The following is a 17,463-nucleotide window of genomic DNA, read 5'->3' as shown; positions in this document are numbered from 1 at the left end:
GGTGTCAGGTCTTGGGCACGTGCCCTGCTGGGCAGGCGCATGCCAGGGACCCGGGCTGCGCTCCTTCAGGGAGCCTGCTGCCAGGTGACCCGAGGAGCCTAGGCGGCGCCACTGGCGTGGGCAGCGTCTAAAACCCCGAACAGCCCTGGTCAGAGAAGTTCCGGGGCCGAGACTCAGGTCAGAACCCCGCCAGTGGATGGCAGCTCGGTGCAGGCCTTCCGGTGCCCAGTGGGTTGTGTCTGGTGGCAGGTTGTGAGCTAGAACCTGACACTCACTTTAGGGCGTGTATGGCCGCCCATTACTCCAGCGGCAGCTTCCATACATACCTCTCCTGTGCACTTGTCTCAGTCAGTCTGGCTCAGCCCACAAGCCACCCCCCGCCAAAATGAGTGTATAACAGAAAATGGGGAACGACCCCACGATGAGACAGCGGAAGACTGACAACAGAGAGCTGCATAAAATAGGAACCCTGCTTAGATTATGCGCTCAGTGCAACAGGTGGCTGACATTCTCCAAGCCTGCTCTGCATTTTTCGTTACAGCCCACTATCCCACTAAGCAGGGTAAATCCCATCTGCACAGATTGTTTGCTAGCTAGTATTTGGTGCAGGCTGTCTTGCTTGTTTTTGTGCACGGCAGTGTTGCTGTCATTTGTTACTGTGGTACTTTTGTTAGATCTTAGGATAAGGATAATACTGACCTCATAAAGTGAGTTGGGCAATGTAACTTCCTCTGGGAAATGTTTTGTGAAAAGTTGGCATTTGTACACCAGTTGAAGCAGAAGCATCTTTAACACTGCATTACAAAGAAAAATCCCAATACACTAGAAGGCTGAGGCAGGAGGATTGCAAGTTCCAGCCCCACCTGGACAATTTAGCAAGGCTGTCTCAAAAAGCAAAAAGAGGCCGGAACGTGGCTCATTGTGAAGGCCCTAGGTTCAGTCTCTGGTACCCAGACACAAAAACAAAACAAAAAGCGCCTTTATTGGGTAGGAGTAGAGGATCCTTAATGTGAAAACCACACGGGTGCTCAAGAGCCCCTGATGCAGGCGCACTGTCCACCCAGGGACGCGACGGAGGGTGCAGAGTCCCAGGACTGGGTCAGGTGTCACCACCAGGCTGTGGCTGCCTTGGGTGGAGGTGCTGTGTCCCCTCGACACCTCTGGAAGCTCGGAACGTGGCTTGACTTGGACAAGGTTATTACAGATCCCAAGGTCGTCCGGGCACGTGGGGGAGCCCAGGACAGGTGTCCTTACGCGAGGGAGCTGGAGAACGGCAGGCACGGAGGGGAAGGCTGGTGTCGCTGCCACACACAGGCACTCCTGCCGGGGACAGCACCCACGCCTCCCTCACACCTGGACGGCCCGGGGAGGCCTCTGTGGCGGAGCTGCACCAGCCCTAGGGGACACACGCTGGCACCGGACGCTGACACCAGAGTGGGACACACCAGACACGGGGACCCTTCTGGCTGAGCTCCAGGTTCCCAGAGTGGGGACCAAAAGTGCCCCTCTGATGACGCGTTGGCTGCCGCCCCGCCCACATTTAACAACGCCCTCCAGGTCAGATGATCTGGGCCAGGCGTGCAAGTGCAAGAGCTTAAAACGTGGGCTTCCGCTGGGTGTGGTAGTGCATGCCTGTCATCCCACCACTCTAGGGGGCTGAGGCAGGAGGATCCCGTTCGAGCCCAGCCTGGACAACTCAGTGAGGCTTTGTTTCAAAATTAAAAAACAAAAAACCCGGGCTGGTGGTGCTGTGGATGTAGCAGTGAGAAAGCCCCGGTTCAATCCCCAGGGCTGCGAAAAACAAAAACCAAAGAAAACCAAACCACAGCTGAGCTGTCTTTTATCCACACCGAGGAGCCACTGTGGCACCACTTTGGCGCTGGCCTGCTGATGACTGGAGGCTGCGGGCTGCCCCGGGGACAGGACTCGATGGCCCTGCCGCGCCGGGGCCCTCCAGGTCTGGCAGTCAGGGTGCAAGCAGAGGGCCAGCCGGCGACCCCGGCCACGGAGTCCGCCCTCCTCTCGCGGGGCCTGGGGCGCCCTGGGCGGGCCCGTGAAGCTCAGGGCCGCCGCCGGAGTGGGTGGCCCCGACGCTGCGCGGTTCGTGGCTCGGCTTGGCAGGGCGGCCGGCCGCGCTCAGTAGGAATTGAGCGCCTGCTTGGAGCGGCGCTTCATGTGCAGGCGCTCGTGCCGCAGTAGCCCACAGTTCTGACCGAAGCTCTTGGCGCAGTAGCGGCAGCGCAGTGCGCGGTCCTGCGGGGGGTCGCGGCGGCGCGCGCCTGGCCTGTCCCGGCCCCCGCTGTCCTTGGCGTCCGAGGGGTCCTTGGCGTCCCTGTCCCCCGGCCGCAGGTGCGCGCGGCGGTGCGCCAGCAGGTGGGCCGCCAGCCTGAAGCTGCGCCCGCAGGCCCCGCAGCGGTGCGGCCGGGGGACCTCGTGCGTCCCGCGGTGCCCGGCCGCGCCGTCGCCGTCGCTGCTGCGCAGGTGGCGCACGAAGTTGACCCGCCAGCGGAAGGCCTTGCCGCAGCGCGGGCACACATAGGCCTTGGCCTGGGACCCGCGCGCCCCTGCGCCGCGCTCGTCCTCGTCGCCGGAGCCGGACAGCACAATCTCGATGGTCACCTCCTCCTCCAGGCCGGCCTCCGGGGCTGCGGGGCTGGGCGCGGCTGCGGAGCGGAGCGCAAGTGCGTGCGTCAGGGCGCCTCCTCCCTCCCCGCTGCAAGCCCCGCCTCCCGTGGCCGAGGAGAAGCCCAGGGCAGGGAGAAGGGAGCCCAGGGGCAGAGGGCAGCAAGGCGGGTTGAGACCGACAGGCCGGATGCTCCTGGCCTCACGCGCCAAGCTGACCAGGCCGGGCCCAGGCGCGGGCTCTGTGATGGCGCCCAGCGACCCCCAGGGTCACCACACAAGAGGCGAGGGCGGCGTCCCGGACCTAAGCCCGGACTCGGCAGGACGCGGGGCGGCTGAAAAGCCCGGGACACTGGGCCTGCACTGGCGAGGCAGGCGGGGGCGCGCTGAGGTCCTCAGGAGGGCGTGCGGCAGGCAGGGGGACCGGCGGGCACGCGGCGCGCTGTCCCCTGCTCCGGCCGCAGGGCTGCGCCCCTGCGGGGCAGGGGACAGGTGACTCCCACAGGGGAGGCGGTTTGGGGCCCACGGCACAACAGGTGACAGACAAGCAGCCCGGGAGCGGCAGCTGCTCGGCTGTCGCTAGAGTGGGTGCTGCAGCAGCCCTGGTTCTCGCTGGTCCAGCGGACAGTGCGGGCCAAGGCGTGCGGGCTCCGTCCTGACCCGGTGCTTCAGAGCACGAGCATACGGCAGGCATCTGAAAGGGTCTGCGCAGGGGCACGGGGTGTCACCGTGTCCTCCTAGGGACAGGAAGGACCGTGGGGACACAGCACAGTGACCTCTGGAGCCACCAGGGCAGGCCTGGCGAAGCTGCCCCGCCGACGCCGCCATCTTGGACGTGTGGCCTCCAGCGCTGAGCACTTGCCTCTGCTCAGTGACCCGGCCCACGGCAGTCCGCTGGCGGAGACCATTCCTCGTGGGCCGGGCCATGAGGCTCCGCTGAACCGACACGGGGTGCGGCCCGGAGCTGGCTAGGGGCACAGCTGGCCAGCCGGGCGGGGCGGCCTCTGGCGAGGTCCCGAGGGACGGAGCAGCTCGCTGCAGAGCCAGGCGGCTGCCGTTCCCGGGGCAGGGTCTGAGGCGAGCGAGACCCTGGGCGAGCAGGGCCCTCGGGGTCAGCGACCCCCACGCTGCGTGGAGGGCCGCCTGGCTCCTTCCTGCTGCTTCCAGCGAGCTGGGGAAGGGAAAGCTGAGGGCGCAGCCGGCACCCAAAAGGAGCGGCACGGAGAGCCCGGCGCGCTCAGTCTCCCGCGGCAGTGAGGAAAGCCCTGGGGTGGGCTCCGGCTGCAGGGGCAGGGCCAGGCTGGGCCCGCCTGTGGCAGTGTCGCCTGCTGGCAGGCAGCGGTGGCAGGAGAGTTCCCACCGCCAGACAGGGCAGGAAGCAGCCTCCGTCCGCCCGCGACCTGCGTCTGCTCTCAGCACCAGCTCTGCAGGGCCCGGCACCCGCCTCGCCTCCTGGGGACACAGCCCTGGCCACGTGGGGGAGCCCGGCCACGCAGCACCCTCGGCCCAGGACGCAGCATGGGCCTCGTCAGCGACGGACTCGCCACGTGGAGCTCTGCCCCTGGGCCGGCGCTTGTCTGTCCTCACGGCTGCTGGGCATGGAGAAGGCAAACTAGCTGCTCTCGGGGACTGAGGCTCTGGCTCTCCGGACCTCCGCTGTCTCGGGAGGGGCGGCGCAGGGACGTGGAGAGTGCCAGGGGGTGACGGTGCCACCTCGCGTGGCACCAGGCGGGCTCTGCAATGGGAGCGCCCTGCTAGGCCTCTCCTGTCTCTCCCTGCACTGCCCGGGCCTTTCGACGACTGCCTGACTGGAACCGGAACCGCGAGCCAAACCAGCGTCTCACACAGCACCCAGTGCAGTGTGGTAACAACAGAAACTGGCTGGGACTGAGCCCTCGGCAGTGCGAGTGCCAAGGTGGACAGCGGCCAGATGACACGACTCAGGGGAAACGAGAAATGCTGCCCCTCGCTCGGGCACGGCAGGCAGGCGGGCACGGCAGGCAGGCAGCAAGGGGCACCATGGGGGCAGGGAGGCGCCTGCTCAGTGCACCACTCCCAGCCAGGAGCAGGGCTGTGTGCCGAGGACCTGGCCACCCTGCACAGGGCCCACCTGCCTGCTGCCTCCCGGCTGCGGGACACCTGTGGGCTGCAGCTCCGGGAGGCTGGGTTTGCTACTGAGAGCACCCGAACCCAGGGGCACGGGTCTGTGAGGCCTTGGTCTGCCCTGCAGGGGTGACTTTCATCATGGGACCGAGGCCACACCATGGCGGCTGCCCGCCCCGCGGGTGGCCTGGCCTGCACTCACTCGGCCCAGCTGGCAGGGCTGCCGCAGCGTCTGTCCCCACAGCCCATCTAGGGCGGGCAGGAAGGGGACAGCATGGGGCGGTGACAGATCGATCGGCCCCGTGGACACACACAGCTCACGGGCACACGCACACGAGTGTAGTGCTCAGCACGCCCGTCCGTGACAGCGCACACGGCGTCCTGTGTCCTTGCACCCCGGGCGGGCACCCTCACCTGGGCAGGTGCTCTGAGCAAGCGCGGGCACCTGGCAGGCCTGGAACTCGGGTACCTGCAGCTCCTCCCACCTGCTCCTCTCCTCCATCGGGAACGGCTGCAGTCCAGGGACGTCTTCCCGAGAAGAGGGGGACAGCATCGTCACACATGGGGGCCACAACCCAGGACTGCGTGCTAGGGCGGGGTGGGGCCGCGCGGCCAGAGGAGACCCGGCCCTGGGCTGGTCCAGGGCTTGGGGCCTCGGCTGCGGGACAGGGAAAGGCCTGCAGTGTGAGTCCCGCCAGGGGAGCAAGCTGCTCTTGGACAGGTGAGCCATGAGGTCTGGGACGCGAGGGCAGGGTGCCCCCCCGCGGGTCCCCACTCACCAGAGTAGGCGGCCTGGGGTGCCTCCCTGCCCTGCAGCTCTGGCAGCTCTGGGACCCGGGGCTCGCTGTCCTCTGCTGGCGAGAGGTCCGGCTGGCCCTCAGGGTCATCTGCAGGGAAGGGTGGACATGCCTGGTCAGCCATGGGCTCCACGGACAGGGACAGCAAGCACAGGGACAAGCCAGGGGCGTGGCTGGAGGGTGGGGCGTCCCCTTCTGTGCCCGGCCGGGCTGAGCAGTCATGAAGAGAGCACGGAGACGCCGACAGAGTGGCACACGGGGCTGGGGGACGCACCCGCCACCCCCGGGGGAGACCGCAGGCCGGGGGGCTCAGAGCCTGCTCTCTGGGCGGGCGGGCAGCAGCGGAGCCTCACCCGGGGGCACCGTGACTCCGCAGTCCTCGCCGATGATGAACTCTCCATAGAAGCCTGTCTGCGCGGGGTCAAGCAGGGACCAGTCCTCCTCAGAGAAGCACAGGATCATGTCCTTGAACGGGGACGCTCGGGTCTGCAAGCACAGGACAAGGGGGCGCTCGGCTGGCTGGGGCCGGGGCCTGGGCTCCATGCAGACTCCGGGACCTGTGTGTCGGGCTGGCAGGCAGAGTGCTCTCCGGGTGTCCACATCACCCACAGCGGCCCCTGGGATTGTTAGGGCTCAGCTGGCGTGGTCACCCTGTTGCGTCCCTGCCAGGAGCCCAAAGTCTGTCCTCCCAGCTTCACAAGCCCTCGCAAGCGTGGACCCACGCCAGGTGGCCAGAGCTTACTGTCCGGCGCAAGCCACCTGGGAGCGAGGCTGGGGACGCCTCCTGCCTGCCTAGCTCTGCAGGACAGGGCCTCTCGGTTGCTCTTGCTGCCGTGGTGGCCCCTGCTCTTCGTCCTGGCCCCAGGGCTGACGCTGCAGGACGCAGCAGACCAGAGGCGCTGATGGGCACCCAGGAAATAGAGAGCTATGGAGCCCCAAAGTGGCAACTCTGTTGGGCACAGCTCGGGGCTGCCAGCAGGACCACGGTGACTGCCACCCCGGCCCCATCACCCTGCTGCACCAGGTCCGCACAGAGGCAGAGCTCAATGCTGACACGGCCCACAGGGCTGGCTGCTCCTGGTGGACACAGTGAGCAGGGTGCACTTCCTGGGGCAGGACAAACCATGGCAGCTGACCAAGGTTTCACGCCACCCATGGTCTGCTGAGTTAAAACAGCACTGCATCAAGAATCAGAACAGATCTCAGATGGAGAGACAGACAGCAAGGCTGCGTGGGCCAGGGGCTGGGCATGGACGTGGAGGGACCAGGAAGTGCTTCAGGGCGGCAGGGAGAGCGGAAGGTGAGCTCAAACAACCAGGGCATGGGTGACAGTCAGAGGCCAAGACACACGCAGCCTTGGCCGGCCCAGGAGGAAACAGAGGCCCAACTAGGCCCCCACCCAGCACAGGGCCGAGAAGCAGGACAGCCCAGGCCTCAGCAAAACCGGGAGAGAGACGCGAAGCCAGAGAGCGGCCTCCCCACAGGCTAATGTGAAGGAATCCACACGAGGACCTAGCAGACTCACCGCCTGAAACTGAAGGCAAAGAAGAACGTCTGAAAAGCAGCCACAGGAAAACCACCCCTTCCCTAAGGAGGACACAGGGAAAGGACGGCAGAGCTCTCACCAGAAGCCACGGAGGCCAGACAGAAACGGCATGAGAGCCAGGTGTGCTGGTGCACGCCAATAACCCCAGTACTGCAGTTGGGAAGCTGAGGGAGGAGGACCAATGTGAGTTTGAGACCAGCTTGGGCTCCACAGTGAGTTCAAGGCCAGCCTGGGCTCCATAGCAAGACCCTGTCTCCAAAAACAAAGAAACAAACGAAGGAAGGAAGGAAGGAAGGAAGGAAGGAATAAATAAATAGCACAAGAGCATGTTTCTTAGCTGCAGAGAACTGTCAGCTTGGGTCCTGAGTCTGCTGAACCTGTCCTTCAGGAAGCGGGGAAGTCAGAGCTTCTCAGAGGAAGAGAAGCCAGCCCATCTGTCCCTGGCAGAGAGAACAGCTAAGGGAATGGCTGGAGCCATACAGGGTAACACTAACTCTGGCTGCTCAGGAAGGCGAGGCAGGGGGGTCACAAGTTTGAGGCAGCCTGGCAACTCAGCGAGACCCTGTGTCAAAATTAAAAGCAAAAAAGAAAAAGGGCTATGGAGAATACTTGCGCTGGGTTCAGTCCCCACCATCACAAACAAAGCGAGCCCCCAGCAACCTAAGCTCACAATGCAAGCACATGCTGCCAAAAAACCTCACTCAAATACGATGCAGTGGCTGAACACACTGTGAAATTCTTAAAAGAAGCTACATGAATATCAGGCCAGCGTGGGAGCCAGTACTTCACCAGAAACGGGCTCTCTCATCATGAAGGGGTCTGTCCACGAGGGTGGTGTCGGAGTGTCACGCAGCCGACGGGGCTTCGCACTATGTGTGGCAAAAAGTGGCAAGACTGAAAAGGAATGGATGCACCAACTCCTGAACCCGGCTGGACTCCGCGCTCTCCAACAGACAGAAAACCAGCCAGGACGGGGAACTGGGCGACACCACAGGGCCCGGCCCTCGGCCCGCACGCCGACAGGACACGCAGCAGGCAGACAGGCGGCTTGCCTCAGCCCAGAGGAAGGGGCACAGCGCTCACAGGCTGAGAGCTGAACTCCAACGAAACACGACGGGAAGCACCACTTCCTTGCAAATCCGGCAACATGGCTCTACGTCATCCCTCAAAGAGAAGACTTACAGGAAATTAGGAAATGACGAAATGAACGAAAATAAAAACACATAGCTAAAGCAGTCCTGAGAGGGAAATTTGCAGCCCTGAAATACTCACTTCAGGGAAGGGAGAAGACTCAAATCAATACACTTCCAACTCAAAAGCCTTAAAAAAAGAAGAGTACAATTAACCCAAAGCATGCAGAATGAAGACAATAGAGAAAGAGTAGAAATCAATGAAACTAGAATAAAAAATAGCCTGTAGCCAGACTGACAAAGAATAAAAGTGAGAAAGCACAAATTTCCAATATTGGGAATAAATGAGAGGTAATCTGATAGACCCTGCAGATGCAAAAAGGATCATAAAGCATTACTACAAATAACTACACACACACATTTAACAGCTTACAAAAAGCAAATCAATTCTTTGTAAAACCATCCACTGGGAAATAGCACGTTAGCCTCAACACCGTTGAGGAAATCTGATATATCGTTAGAAACCCCTTGGCCCAGCAATATCCACGTTCACAGGCTGAGCTGGCAACCATTCTGCACAACCTCTTTCAGCAAGAGGAGAGGACACCTCCCAGCTGCTTTATGAAGCCAGTGTTTCTCTGACACCCAAATCAGAGAGAAAAAGTAAGAAAATCACAGAACAATAACCCTGTGAACACAGACACAAGAACCCGAACAAAGTAACACTAAGTGGAACTCAGCAACACAGAAATCACTTTCTGCCGTGTCAGGAAAGGATGTAAGGTGGGTTCAGCATCCAACACCAGGCGACATCCAACCCAGTGTGCTATGCTGGACTGGCTGAGGAAGTCACACGTCCTATGAGCTGACGCAGAAAGCCTGAACAAAACCCAACATTCATGCAGCTAAAATCTCTCAGAGACACGGGAATTGGGAGGCGTCTCCAGCTCAATGAGAGAACTGAGGAACACGCACAGGACTCAGCAGTGGAACCTGAATGTTCCTCCCACAGACAACGGCCTCCACTGCTGAGCGCCACTCTACGGAGCAAGGGCTGCACCTTTCTCTCTGCCAAGAAAGGAGACATGAAGAGGGAAGGAAGGCGCCCAGTGGCGAAACGAGAAGCCCTGTCATTTACAGGGGACACGCCTCTTTCCAACGGCACAAAATGAAAACTCAGAGGACCTGTTTTTAAAAAAATCCTCTTTGCACTTACTAGTGGATTCAGTAAGAAAATAAAAGAAAACAAACAAAAATCAGCTGGGTTGGGGGCGCATGCCTGTCATCCCAGAACTCTGGAGGCTGACCTGGGCTCCATAGTGAGTTCGAGCTGAGCCTGAACTACACAGCGAGACCGTGTCTCAAAAAACCAACCAACCAAGCAGACAAACAAACAAAATCCCAAGCATACTTCTATATATTAGAAACAAGTATGTTTATGTCAAAATTAAAAATAAGGCTGGGGCTATAGCTCCGTGGTACAGAGCCACTAGCCCAGCATGAGCAAGGCCCAGGTCTGGCTCCAGGCACCCCAAAATAAGTCAGTAAATAAATTAATAAAGCAAGCAAGCTGAAGTAACTTTGAAGAATAAAAGGGTGGGAATCGGGGTGCTTAATTTACTCTTTTCCGTTTGACACTGGCCACATCCCCAGCCTTTTAACAGTATCTGATGGGGCCAGGGATTTAGCTCAGTGGTTTCGCTGCCTGCCCTGCAAGTGCAAGGACCCAAGTTCGATCCCCGGTACCCTCGCCCCCCCCCCAAAACAATATCTGAGACAGGGCCTCACTAAGTCACTGAGTTACTCAGGCGGCGCTCCAAATTGGGATACTCCTGCTTCAGCCTCCCAGAGTGCTGGGACCACAGGCGTGTGCGCCCATGCCAGCACAAAACAGACTTTCTCTGCCACATATTTTCCCACTGCGTATAAGGAGTCTGAGGGGTAGCTGCATTCCTTCTTCCAATTGCATGCTTATCTACAGTTCCCTAAGAATCAAAAGGTTTATTTAAGGAGAACGCGCAGGGTGTAGAGAGCGGGCCTGGTCCCTGCCCAGCACGGGGCGGAGGACAGGACGGGCTGGCTGAGGGGTTGCCCTCCAGAGAGGAGGCGACATGACTGCACCACAATCCAACAGCACTTGACACTTCTGAGCCGCATACTTAAAAATGGGTAAAACGGGCCATTTTGGGGTATGCGTATTTCACCAGTCACAAACACTAAGTTTCTGAAATGCTGCCCAGCTGCTCTCTGCCCCTGCGCAGCTGGAGCCGGGCGCACACCGCACGCCTGTCAAAGCTGGTCGCGCAGCATGAGCAGGCGGCAGCTCCAACTGCATGGGCGGAAGCCGGGAACCCAGGCAGGCAGAGCCCTCGTGCTGAGGGCCGGCCCCTAACCCGCCCTGGGTATCGGAAACCTGAGTCTTCCTGACACCTGCAGGCCCCGCAGGCGGGCAGGCTCCATGACCAGCCCTTCAGGTGCCCACGAAGGCACCTCCAGGCTCAGCGCCCAGGGGTGGCTCTGCCTGCGTTTCCCGTGGGCACCTTGGTCCGCACACAGCCCCCCTTCCAGAAGCCCCGAACCCCAAGCGGTGCTGCTGCCTGCCAGCCGGGCCCCACCTCCGGGCCCTGATCCCAGGGCAGCACGCGCCTGTGGCCTCTGAGTGTCGCCCAGCCGCCGAGCTCGGAGCGTCTCGCCGGGGCAGCGGCTGACGGCACCCTGCAGTGGGGCGTGGGGCACCCAGCCCGCAGCTCACACGAAGGGACAGCCGGACAGCCGGGGACCGCCACACCCTGCATGCCGGGTCCTTCCCTTGCTTCCGAACAGCTCCGCGATTCGCTGGGCTGGTTACACGTCAGGGACCAACAGCTGTGAGGCACAGGGCCCCAGAGGGTGCCTGGCAGCGCCGCCTGAGGCCCGGGCCGCGGTCCGCAGACACTCACCGGGGGCAGGGGCAAGGTGGCCCCCTGTTGCGCGTCCCCCACGTCGTCCTCCTCCAGCAGGCGCGCGTCCTGTGGAGCTGCAAGAGATGTTCAGGTGCCTGAGCCTCGTGCAGGCTGCCACACTCGCCGAGGTGGGCCCGCCCCAAGCCCTCGGGTGCCCCGAGTGCTGTGCCCGGACCTCAGCCCCGCCTGCACACGCCGCGACAGGCTCCACCCAGGAGCCGGTGTAGTGGGGGTAGCAGGTGGGGCCAAACCTTGAGCTCAGGGCTTTGAGAGCAGCCTGTGTGACAGTCAGACCCCTGCCAAAAAAGAAAGCCAGGCGTGGTGGCATGCACCGTAATCCCAGCACTCAGAGGCTGAGGCAGAAGGATCACCACGAGATCAAGGCCAGCCTCAACTACACAGTGAGACCCTGTCTCAAAAAACAAAAAACAACAGAAAGAAAGAAGAGCACAAAGGTAAAGCTGCTGGCAGGGGGAGTCAATGTGGGGTTGGTGTTAGATATTTCCAAATAGAAGCTGGTGTGGAAGCTTGGGAAGTGCAGGTTCCCTGAGGAAGACTGTCGTCCAGCCCAGGGGTAGGTGAGGGCAGACGGCGAGCCTGTCCTGAATCGGGAACAGGAACTCTCTGCACGTCTGGAACCCAGCATGGAGGTTCCTCAACGCGCAGCAGTGAGGGCCGGCAGAGCCTCTCACGACCTGCACACATGACGGAGGCCATGCTCACATGGACTGCGGCACTATTCACACCCAACAGCCAGCCTACGTGTGCATCCGTGGATGAAGGAAGAAAACATGCTACACACACAGGGTGCAATAGCACTCAGCCTGCAGCAAGCTGGGTCCTGCTATTTCGGAGGACACTGCAAAGGCACAGAGAGACAAACACTCCAGGACCTTGCTCCGAGTGGGATCTAAGGAGTGCAGTGAGGAGCAGAAGGTGGAAAGACAGCTGCCAGAGGCCAAGGAGGGGCGGCTTGGGTGAGACAGCAGGATCGACTCCGAGGTCTTCGTGTGGCACATGGCTGACTAACAACACACTGGGCACTGGCACTGCCGAGAGCAGACTGTCTTTGCCACAGAGCGCGGGAAGTGCATGAATGAATCACGTTAAGCTAGATTCGCTCAGTGTTTGGCAAAGCATCAAACTGCACTGCACATCACACACGCGTCGACTTCAGATGAAGCTAAGGGTTGGATGTGTTGCTGGGCGGCAGAGCGCCCGGCTAGCTGGTGTGCACGAGGCCTCAACTTCGAGCCCCACCCAGCACCCTCGGAGAAATTCACATATATGCATATAGTGCGCACGACTGCATGTGGCTCTGTGCGCTGTGTACAGTGTGCTGAGGCGACCGAGTCCAGCTAATCAGCACGGGGCCACCGCACATGGCTGGTCTGCTCAGCAGGGTGAAGTGCTCAGAAGTGCTCACCACCTAGCGGAACCTGGAGCCCGGCCCCAGGAGTGAATGCTGGGTGAGTGTCGTGTCATGGCGCAGCTTTGGGGCGATCGTCAGGGTGGGAACGCTGCATCTGACTGCAGGTGGCTCGACCCGTAACAGACCCCTGCCCCATGTGTGGACGCCCCTGCTCACACAAACTGGATGGCTGACCCGAGCCCTCAGTGCTAGGCCTCGGGGTCCCCAAAGTCCTCTTCCACCTACAGCAGGGCCTCCCCCCGCACCAGCTTCCCGTGCCACCCAGCCCCACTGCCCTGTCTGCTTGGGTGAATGGCTGTGTCCCTTACGCCCTCACCATGGACCCCAAGCCCCAAGGCTAAGTCCTGACCCAGGAGCTGCAGCAGGTGGCTGCACTCGAGGTCTTTCCACTCGTGAAGTTAAATCAGGTCCTTACATGGCCTTGTGCAGCCTGCCTGCCCGGACACAGGCGGGGGCTGGGGGGACACACAACAATCACAACCACAACCACAGAGCTGCACCTGCACTTGACTTGCACAGGCTTCTGTTCCTGCCCGTGGACCCCAAAAAGCTTGCCGCCCCTCTCCATAGCCCCAGGCTGCAGCGGGCAGCACAAGTAACCCGAGCTGACTGACACGCAGGAAGGCGTCAAGCCTCATACGCAAACATTTGACCCTTGCCACACCTGAGTGATGACTCTGGGTGAACCAACCCCCTGGATACCAAGGGGGGCCGCGGGCACTTTAGCTCTAATGGGTGGCTCAGGCCGGTGCTCGACAGTTCACAAGTTCTTGAAAGATCCGAAAGGGGTAGCTTCTGCCTCCTTTGGACAGGAAGAAACCCAGGCTGAGAGCTCATTTTCTCACTTACGGAACCAGGATCTCAAACTCGTGACCCTCCTGCCTCAGTCTCCCAAGTAGCTGAGATTCCAGGCCATAGGCCAAGCTGGTTTAGAGTTGAAAAGCCAGCCCTGAGTCATCCCTACCAGAAGCACGGTCAGGCTAAACCGCTGAACCGTGACAAAGCCAGTGGCCTGGGGCACTTTGCGTGAATATTCAAACCCTATCCTGGTCCTCCTGGCAAGGACCCCACGGCCCTCTGAGCACTGGGGGTCCGCAGATCTGGGAAGCAGGGGCTGCTCAGGCTCTGCGCAGACCTGGGCCCTGGCAGGACCTGGAGGTGCAGGCCAGACCCCCGCCTACCCCCAGTTCCCCTCTAGGGGACCTTCTGAGGGAGAACACAGACACCAAGGGGAGAGTCTGGACACAAACCCGGGTCCTCAGCACAGGAGATGCTAATGCAGCCATCAGCAAATCTCAGACCCGCCCAGCCCACAGGGGTGCTGCACGGCACGTCCCTCCCGCGCTGTGGCCCTGGGCTGCCCTACCTGGGCCCTCCGAGAGCTGCCCGGGAGGTCGGCTGAGGAGGCCCAGGCTGGGTGCCAGGGCCGTGGGCTGGGCCTCCTGGCTCTTCGCAGGGTCGCTCAGGACACCCAAGGGCAGCCGGTCCTGCTCCTGGCCCAGGTCGGGAGGGCCGTCCCCGTCGTCAATCACCACGGGGTCCTCACAGTGCTTGCGCTGCAGCCCCATGGAGAGACCGGGTCAGGCTACCTGGGGCCCAGCCAGGGCCAGGCCTGTGGACCACCGGCTCCTCCTGGGCTCTGGAAAGGGCTACCCAAGGGACCCCACGTCACACCCGAATTACAGCTTTCAGGGCGTGGAACCTGCTTTCCTGAGAAAGCAAAGCCTGGGCAGAACACGATCAGGGCCAGGTGGCTCGGGCGCAGGCCTTCGCTCTCGGCGGGGGAGGGGCAGCTGTCCCTTCCCGGCCTGCCTCTCTGTCCCCTCTCACCCACTGCCATGGCCTCCCGGGCTCCCGCTCCAGCGCCTCGACAGCGGCCACGGCTTGCTCGCCACTCTCAGGCTCCTGGGCGCGCACCCAGGCCTGCACCTCCCGTGGCAGGATGGCCAGGAACTGCTCCAGCACCAGCAGCTCCAGGATCTGCTCCTTGGTGTGGCGCTCCAGCCGCAGCCACCCGCGGCACAGGTCCCACAGCCGGCGCAGTGCCTCTCTCGGCCCCGCCGCCTCCTGGTAGCGGAAGCGGCGGAACAGGCGGCGGGAGGACTCCGGACTGGGGGGCTCTCCCTGTGGGCCAGCCTTCTCTCCAGGGGGGCTCCTCATCTTCCGGGGCTCCTCGCTCTCCTGGGGGGCCAGCACGCGGGGGCACAGGGCTGTGGGCATGATGGGGTTTGATGGGGGTCAGCGGCAGGAGACGACCCTATTTCCAAACAGAAATCGCTGGCTTCAACACTGTGCGCTCCTGCAGGTGCTTGCGGGGTGGTGACAGGGCAACAGCCCTGTGAGAGGCGGGGGACAGGCCAGGAGTTCGGTGTGGCCGGCCTCTCATGTGGGGACAGGGACAGCCGACCTGCCCTCCCCCAGGGTCACTAGTGCAGCCTCCCCTGGACCGGGGTGGTCTCCGCGGGGAATCAGGGTAGTGGACCCCCACGTGCAGGGAGAGAGGCGGCTGAGGCTCAGCGGTACCTTCGGGGCCCAGGGCCTCGGGAGACCTGAGACAAGCAGATGTGCCGAGCAAGCCACCGTCCCGAAGCTTCGGAGCTGGTGTCTCCGTCCTGGCTCTGGAAGCCTTTACAGAATCAGCTGGAAGAGCAAGGACAAGAGCATGGGAGAGCCATACAGCACACAGGGGACAGAAACCACTCTGCTGGTGGTGCAGGAGGGATGGGGACTCTCCACAGGCAGCTACACACAGGTTACCAGGCAGAAACCAGCCACACTGGTTAAAAACACCATGCTTCGGGAGAAGCCTGCTGCCCAACCTGGCTGCCTGAGAAAAAAATCCTTATCATGCCTTTAACTTATCTGCAGTACTGGGGATTGATCCCAGGACCTTCTCATTGAGCTACAAACCTAGACGTAAAATTTATTTTCAAGAGGTCTTGCTAGGTCACCAAGCTGCCCAGGCTGGGCTCAAACTGGTAATCTTCCTGCCTCAGCCTCCCAGAGTGCTGGATGACAGAAGTGTGCCAACACACCTGGCTCTTTAACATGTTTAAAAATAACCTTGACCTTCAACTTTGTCTCCAGCAACCACTTTGCAGTCCTGCCCTGTCTAAAAAGGGACACTCGGGACCCCTGGACACCACAGGCCCACGCCAGCAGCTAGGCAGACGTCCAGCAACACCCACGGGGCGGGCAGCAGCAGAGCCGTGGGGCTCAGCAATCCACACCTTGGACTCCGGGACTTCAAGGGCTGCGGGGCCTCAGTCCCCACCTGCGCGGCCTCAGTCCCCACCTGCGCTTCGGGCTGGGCGCTGGCCCCGAGCTGTCTGGACAGGCAGCCTGGGAACCTGACAGGGGGGAAGGTGGGCGCAGGCCTCGCCCGCTCCAAACAGCCGAGGGCCAGCAGCGCCGCCGGGCCTGGAACGGCCCGCGGAGAGGAGAGGAGAGCAGAGGCGCGGCGGGCGGGAGCGGGTGCGGGCCTGACAGCGTCCCGCGGCTCCTCGTGACCCGGGCGCGGGGCCTGCGCCCGCGCGGGCCTACTGGGGTCCCCGCCCCGTCCTCTCCCCGGTGTCGCCCCGTGACGAGCTGGCGCGGGGCGGGGCGGGGCTCCCGGCTCCCGGCTCCCGGCGAGACGCGCAGCGCGGGGCGCGAGGCCGAGTCGAGTGGCGGCTCCGCTCCTCACCTCGCGGCCCGCGGCCCGGCGCCGCTGCTCATCCTCCCGCGGCCGCACGGCGGGTGCTCGGAGACACCACCCCGGAGCGGGGGCTCGGACGCCGGAGGACGCTGCAGGGCCGGGGGCGGGGGCCGGGGCCGGGAGCGGGCCGGGGGCGCGGGCCACTCACCGCGGGCGCCTCGGGGCCGCCAGGCCGGGCCGCGCGGAGACGGAGCGGGCGAGGAGGAGGAGAGGCCGCCCCGCGCCCCCCGGGACACTTCCTGCTCCGCTCTAGGACCGCGGAGGTCTCCGCGTCTCAGTGGTTTGCGCCCGCCGGCCGCCAGCCGGGCGACACCCGACACCGACCCCCGCCCCGCCCCGCCCCGCCCCGCCCCGCCGGGCCTGCGCGCTCCCGGGCTCTGCCGCCGGCTGCCTGCGGGGCCCGGGAGGTGGCTCCGCGCGCGGGTCGGGTCGCGCGGGCACTGGCCACGCCCGCGCCCTGGCCTCGGCAGGGCCCCTGCCGTCTCCTCCCCCGAGAGGAGGGCGCGCACCCCCCCCCCCCGGCAGGCGCCCAACACCGGACCCAGCCCCCGCGCGCACCCTCCCCGCCCCGGGCCTGCTGGGGCCGCAGCGTGGGGTTGGCCCCTACCGGCTCCCCCGCGTCCTGGGAGCTGACCCTTCCCGCCGCGGGCGGGTCCTCTCCCGCTGCTCCGGCCCTTTGTTCCCCTGCGCTTGGCTGGGCCTCGGAGCCCCTGGGCCCGGTCCTGCCTCTTCAAGTCCCAGGCGAACGGCAGCGTCCGACCTCAGATTCCTCACCCGGACCGCGGGGACAGTGTCGTCGGCCTCCTCGTGTGGGGTCGTGCAGTCACTCAGCAACCATGCACAGAGGGCCTCACTAGTTACCGTAGTGCCAGGCATTTCCGGGCTCTTCGCCCCTCCGTGAACACAGCCAGCAGTGAGGAGGGTGTGCGGGGATTGCTGGCCCCAGGAGAAGGGAAGTGGACGGGGGTCGGCAGAGAAGGCCTGGCTGAGGACGTGAGAGTGACCCGCGGGGCGCGGCTGAGTGTCGGAGCCGGAGGTGACCCGGAGGCCGTGGGGTGCTGTTCTCAGGGTCGTGGGGCTCCTGAGTCCGGTGCCTGCCGCGGATCAGCTGGGAGAGCGAACAGAACCCGCGATGTGCCTTGAAACCCAAGCAGGGGCGGGGGTGCGGAGACGGGGTGCGCCCGAGCAGGGCCT

The 17,463-nt window shown here is 63.1% G+C and overlaps 1 protein-coding gene across 8 annotated transcripts; it reads right to left on the bottom strand.

The window, feature by feature from the left end:
- Positions 1-962: 962 nt before the first annotated feature.
- On the bottom strand, positions 963-17,207 carry Znf496 (zinc finger protein 496). Of its 8 annotated transcripts, none has more exons than XM_021252128.2 (9): positions 17,044-17,207; positions 15,096-15,212; positions 14,403-14,829; positions 13,939-14,128; positions 11,138-11,214; positions 5,876-6,008; positions 5,505-5,612; positions 5,140-5,253; positions 963-2,663 (listed from the first exon to the last, which is right to left on the bottom strand). In XM_021252128.2, the coding sequence occupies exons 3-9, from the start codon at positions 14,790-14,792 to the stop codon at positions 2,137-2,139; spliced, it is 1,539 nt and encodes a 512-aa protein (XP_021107787.2). In that variant the 5' UTR covers positions 14,793-14,829; positions 15,096-15,212; positions 17,044-17,207; the 3' UTR covers positions 963-2,136. The 8 variants fall into 8 exon arrangements, with proteins under 8 accessions (XP_021107787.2, XP_087037168.1, XP_087037167.1 ...); XM_087181042.1 differs by lacking the exon at positions 17,044-17,207 and adding an exon at positions 16,877-16,998 and having other exon boundaries at positions 14,403-14,782; XM_087181041.1 differs by lacking the exon at positions 17,044-17,207 and adding an exon at positions 16,418-16,549 and having other exon boundaries at positions 14,403-14,782.
- Between the last annotated feature and the right edge of the window lie 256 nt (positions 17,208-17,463).

This window comes from Heterocephalus glaber, unplaced genomic scaffold (assembly GCF_053883595.1).
Source record: "Heterocephalus glaber isolate CG9 unplaced genomic scaffold, H.glaber_assembly_v1.0 deba00001466, whole genome shotgun sequence".
Taxonomy (NCBI): domain Eukaryota; kingdom Metazoa; phylum Chordata; class Mammalia; order Rodentia; family Bathyergidae; genus Heterocephalus; species Heterocephalus glaber.
Note: the sequence above shows the minus strand (reverse complement) of the source record. Positions and strands in the feature narration are given on the sequence as shown.